Source organism: Ursus maritimus, unplaced genomic scaffold, assembly GCF_017311325.1.
Source record: "Ursus maritimus isolate PB19 unplaced genomic scaffold, ASM1731132v1 scaffold_22, whole genome shotgun sequence".
Classification (NCBI taxonomy): domain Eukaryota; kingdom Metazoa; phylum Chordata; class Mammalia; order Carnivora; family Ursidae; genus Ursus; species Ursus maritimus.
In genome coordinates this window covers 22,320,752-22,326,539 of record NW_024424675.1, presented here as the reverse complement: position 1 = coordinate 22,326,539, position 5,788 = coordinate 22,320,752, and the positions used below count along the sequence as shown (strand labels likewise).

General features: G+C 51.9%; 1 protein-coding gene across 1 annotated transcript in view; it reads right to left on the bottom strand.

Moving 5' to 3' along the window:
- The window catches only part of CCM2L (CCM2 like scaffold protein), a 20,123-nt gene extending 15,242 nt beyond the window's left edge, over positions 1-4,881 (bottom strand). Inside the window, exons 1-4 of the mRNA XM_040638136.1 lie at positions 4,789-4,881; positions 2,391-2,558; positions 761-844; positions 481-664 (exon numbers count right to left, since the gene is read on the bottom strand). Coding sequence (XP_040494070.1) covers positions 481-664; positions 761-844; positions 2,391-2,558; positions 4,789-4,818 — 466 coding nt within the window. The 5' untranslated portion in view covers positions 4,819-4,881. The remainder of the gene's footprint in view (positions 1-480; positions 665-760; positions 845-2,390; positions 2,559-4,788) is intronic.
- Between the last annotated feature and the right edge of the window lie 907 nt (positions 4,882-5,788).

Sequence of the window (5,788 nt, the reverse complement as noted above, 5' to 3'; positions counted from 1 at the left end):
GGTGCCCTTGCTTTTGGGGCCAGTCCCCGACCTCGGCTCCACCCTCGTCCTGCTCCGGGTCTGACCATCTCTCCCAGCCCGGAGCTCCGCCTCCCCGGCCTCTGGCCCTGCCCCCTAGATCAGACTCCGCCCCTCGCCCGAGCTCTCAGCCAGCCGCGGTCCGGCTCTACGTCCCCGAGCTCCTTAACTTTAGGTCCCAGAATTTGGGCTCCTCCAGCCTTCCCAGCCCCGCTACCTGGCCTCAGGCTGGTGGACCAGGCCGTCCACCCTTCAACCTCGACCTCAACCTTGGGCCGCGTTTTCTTGCGTATGTGGCCATGGCAGGCCCTTAATCTCAGGGTACTGTGGTCAGGCCTTTTCCATCACACACCATCCTCCCGCAGCAACCCATCCCGTCTCCACTCCACGTCACGCCTCTCCCAAAACTAGACGCGAGGGCCCTTTCTCTCCCGGTTTGCCTCCCCGCCCTGCCCACTGTACCGGTCTTAAGCACCAGCAGGTGCAGTGCGTCGTCCTGGAGGTAGGAGGCGGCGGCGATCTCATGCGTGGGGATACGCAGGATTAGCTCCTCGTTGTCGCGCCAGGTGAGCAGCAGGCAGCGGGCCGACAGGCTCAGGATACTGTCCTGCTCCGCCGTGGTCTTCAGCGGCAGCTCTTTCAACTGCTGCAGGGTGGGTCAGAACTCTTGGGTCCCCGAGGGCCTCGGGTGGGAGAGGAAGAAGGGGACAAGACCGAGCCCTAACCCTCCCCAGGGCCTCACCCTGGCCGTGTCCAGCAGCTGCAGGAGCTCATCGCGACTGGAGGGGTTCAGTGAGGAGGTAACCCAGGTGAGGTGGCCCAGGAACTGGACAGGAAATGGGAGGTAGGGGTGGGAGAAAGGCACAGAGAGGTCACCTTAAAGCCTTGGATAACCCAGCCTTGGATAACACTGACCCAATGTATATAGACTGAGGTAGAAATAACTGAATTAATAATAACCTGATAATAACTATTAAGGTGGACACAGAAGCCAGACCCCCAAAAATAATGTCCCAAATCAATACAATAATTCTTCATTCATTCTTAGTTATAACTTAATGTTATCACGAACTTTAATGTTATTTAATGTAAGAAATAAACGTTTTTTTAATTTTTAGTTTTGTTCTTCTAGGTGAATTCCACCAAACTTTTTTCTTCTTTTATTCTCTACGAAATTTCAGTCCCCAATTTTTAAGTAGATTTATTGGTTAGCATTACCCTCCATATATGGTTGCCAGGTAAAATACAAGATGCCAGTTAAATTTGAATTTCACATAAACAGTGAATACTTTTTAAATTTTTTAAAAAGTATTTTTAGTCCCATACAATATTGGGGACATATTAATATTAAACAAGTACTCATTGCTTTTCTGAAATTCACATTTAACTAGGCAGGCTGTGTTTGCCAAATCTAACACGCCCACCCCCGTATCAATCTTCCTTGGGTAGTGAGGATTCTCCGATCCTCCTTCATGGTGCTCACGAAACAGTAAAACCCTTGAGTGAGCTCGGTCCTCTCTGGCTTACTGAACTGGCTTCCTTTAGCAAGCTTATCCACTGCCCGATTAGCAACATTACTGTGGTGAAACCTCACAGGAGGGTATGGCTTTTCCCATCTGCTCTCCCCTCGGGGTAGGCTTTGAGCCCCATGTTGAGATGGAAACACTGAGGCTGAGCCGGTGGAGGTCGTTTGCTGAGGGTCCGCAGCATAAGGCAGGAGCTAGGCTGGCAGGAGCCCAGGTCTCTTTCCCCTGAGCCTCCCCTGTGTAGACAGACTGGTGAGGGCTTCGTGTGAGGGAGAGGTACCGTCGCTCCTCGTGGGATCCAGAACACGCTACCCCCAAATATGGCACCTTGGCACACTGGATATGTTAAGCTTGAAGGAGTCGAAGAAAATGGTAGAAGCAGGAAGGTTACTCTGACCTTCCCCCACCCCCACCCCTCTTCCCTGAAAGCAGGAGATAAATCTCCCACCTGAAAGATACCCTTGTGTCCCTGGAGGGAGACCTCCTTCTCACCAGACACAGGGAATTTAGGGCCGAGAAGGCTGTTTAGACAAACCTTGTTATTTCTTCACCTTTTACTCCCCCAGCCCAAACCCCTCTGCCTTGTCAGTTCTTCATAAATTTATTGTTTGTCTAAAAGATATAAAAGCTTCCTGCTCTGGTCACTTCTTTTGGCCTCCATCTCTTGTGAAGGCTCTCGTGGACGTGTAAACATTGGATAAAATGTGCACACTTCTCTCCTTTCATCTGTGTTTGTCGGCTTCATTTTCAGACCCAGCCAGGGGCCCTGAGAGAGTTGAGGAAAAGACGCCTCCTTTTCTCCTCATCCCAAGATTCTGCCCACCCTTCTCCTCATCCCACACGTACCTTGACCTCTTTCTCCAGATAGTCACACAGTAGAATCTGAGGGTCGATGAGGTAGTCAGGGGGGTAAAGGGGCATCGAGTGCAGGGGCCGGCGGCTCACACTGGTCCGAAAGGCAGCCCGGCGCCCAGCCTTGGGGAACACCAGCCTCCGGATGGGGGATACAAAGCCCTGGGAGGGGGAGAGGCAGGGAGATGGGGGGGGGGGGGACAACAGTAACAACAGCAACTAACTTTATCGAGCACTTCCACATTCGGCATTTTACTTCCTTACATAGTACCTAACTTAATTCTCATAGACTCTGCAAAGGGAGTACCTCTGTGATCCCATTTTACAGATGGAGAAACTAAGCCTCAGAGAAGGAACTAGCTGATAAGGTCACCAGCTAGTAGCAGTCGAACCACTAGTGCAGTCTGGCTCCAACACCTCCATTCTCAACACTCAGGTGATGTGGAGGGCCGGCTAAGGCCCAGGCCCGGGCTGAAGGCGTGAGTCTAGGCTGGGGCAAGTAAGAAAAATATTAAGATTCCATGTGGCTGAGTGGTGAATGCGCAGGTGTTTGTCACCCTATCCTCTGCGCTTTCCCCAAATTAGAAATGGTTGTAAGTATGTTTAAGGACAATCCAGCAGACACCTGCATACAAAATGGCCTACAGCAAGGTTCAAGAAGCCAGTTCCAGGGCTCCAGCGCAGCCCAGAGGAATCTAAATCTCACAGCAAAGTGTGAGCGTTACAGTAGAGCAGTTCTCAGGGAGTATGGTTCCTGGGTCAGCAGCAGCACCGAGGAACTTAGGAGAAATGCACATTCTCCCATTCCATCCTAGATACTGGATCAGAGCTTGGGGGTGAGACCCAGTGATCTATGTTTTAACAAACACTCCAGGTGATTCTGATACAGGCCCAGCTCATATTCTAAGACCAGTATCTTGGAGCTTAGATGAAGTATCTGGAAGTTCTGAGAAATGAGAACAAATGATCAGGGAAAGGGCATTCCAGGCGGAGGGCATTGCGCGTGCAAAGCCCCGGGGCTGGCTGAGGCTGGTCTGTTGAGGCTGAATGATGAGATGAATGGGCCACAGAAGGCCTGAAAGCCAGCTACCGAGCTGGGACTTTACTCTGTGTCTGCGAGTGTGTGTGTGTGTGTGTGTGTGTGTGTGTGTGTGTGTGTGTAGTGGAGAGGTAAGCATTTTGTCTGTGGCCTCTAATGGTCCAGCCCTGCCCACCTCTCCAGCCTCATCTTACCCCGCACGGCCCCTCGCTCCTGCCCTCCAGCTACAGGGCCATCTTTCAGTCCTCCCTACTTGCTCCTTTGCTTCCCACTGTGGAGCTTTTGCACATGCTGTTCTCTGCCTGAAATGCTCTTCCCTACCCCCTTTCCTTCCACGCATCAGATCTCAGCTCACACTGACCAGGCTAGGGCTGGGTCCCCTAATATTCTGTATCCCAGCACCGTGTATGGAGTCTCTTACGCAATTTTGTATTCATTGCTTTTTAAAAAAAAAAAAATTAAGAGTTGCCTTCCCCACCAGACTGCAAGCTCCAGGGAGGGAGCAGAGACCTTGTCTGAATTTGCTCACCATTATATCATCACCAGTACCAACCACCGTGCTTGGCACATTTAAGTGCTCAGTATATCTAGAGAAGGAATGAACCCAGAGAGAAGAAACACTATGTCTTGACTCCCTTCTGAGCCCTCATGATTCACACGGGAGCCCTTCAGACCAGCCTGACCTACGTTTCTTAGAGGAACAGGGCTGGGGTGGGAGTTGGAATCTGAGGGACCCCCTGAATGGCAAAGACAACCAGGTGAGGCGCCCAGGGAACCAGACTAGAACACTTCTGACTGTAAGGAAGGGTGAGGATCTAGGGGGTGGGGGGATGGCCCTCAGGCCGAGGTCTCAGAAGCAGAGCTGTCCTGGCATAAGGATGGGGAGGGGGCAGGCTAGGCTGGAACCCAGCAGAGGAGAAGTGCCTGGGTAGGCAGCTTATAGCACAGAATTTGCCCTGGCTGAGGTCCTCCTGTCTGGGGAGGTAAGGAGCAGAGGAACAGGTCTGTTAGGTGTCTGTTTGTCTCTCAGTCTGAAGAACCCCCAGGAAAGACGTGGAAACAGGTTGGGAGTATCTCCCAAAGTAATCTCTCTGGCTGGGTTTCCCTGGAAGGTGCCCGTCTGTCTGTCTGTCTCTTCCAGGGATGGCAGACGCCACTTGAGAGTGGGGAGACAGGTTAGGGAGCTTGAGCCCAAATGTCTGAGTGCCCAAGTTTGGGAAGGACGGTCTTTTCAGATGAGAGGAAAGACTCTACCCATGCCACTCACTGCCCATCACCCCCACCCCAGGCCTCCCACTTCACCAGCTCCAGGGACATTTCTCTCCCCTGCATCCCTCCCAAACTCCCACTTACCTTTTTCCCTTTCTTGACTTCATATTCCATGGTGAAGTGTCCCCTCCACTCTTGTCACCCTCCTGGCCATCCCCTTCACCCTCTCCCCCCACGCAGTTCCTTTGTTCTTTTTCCTGCCTGGTCGGAAACTCCACCAGCCCCGGAGTTCCTGCCGCTCCCGTCTGATAGCGAGCAGAGGTGGGGGGCTGGAGGCGGGTGGAGGACACGGGCTCAGTTCCCTGTAGCTAAGAGTGGAAGGCAGCCCAGCCAGAGCAGCTGACCCGGGGAGATGCCTCAAGCCTCCCTCCAGAAGCCCTGCTGGTGAGGGAACTTGGGGACTGGGTAAGGCTGGGGAAGGGCCCCCCAATTTGGAGTCCAAGAATCCCAAATTCCAACCCTATTTCTGCCACTGACCTTCTTGTGTGACCTTGGGAAGGCAAGTCAGTTCCCTCTTGCACAGCCTCGGTTGCCCAGTCCTCCCGTGAAGTACGAATAAACGCTGCCTCCCTCTCAGGCTGCTGTGGGGAGAAATAAATGCCGGAGTGGGTAGGAAAATGCTTTCTACCCTATAGAATCCTGTGTCCGAGCAAGTCAGGATTTTAAAAATTAATTGTTACCATTAAGGGAGGCAGTATTCATGGGCTTCCAGGATAAGCTGCCTGAGTTTGAATCCTGATTTTGTCACTTACTAGGGTGATGACCTTAGGTAAGTCCCTTATCCACTTGTCTCCCCATCTATAATAGCCGTGTGACCTCATGGTGACCTTGGATTAAATGCACTTAGAAGAACTCCTGATACATATGAAATGTTCAGTAAATATTAACTATGTACCTATCTATGTGTCTGCGTGTCCTGCGCTGTTTTACTGTTTCCTGGGAGAATATTAGTGAGGCGAGTTTCCCTTTGCGGTTCTCTGCTGAGCACTTTACATATTTCATCTGTCCTTTTCCTTACAACACTGGGGTATCATGATACCTATTATACAGATCGAAAAATCAGGCGCAACTGCAGAGGCTGACC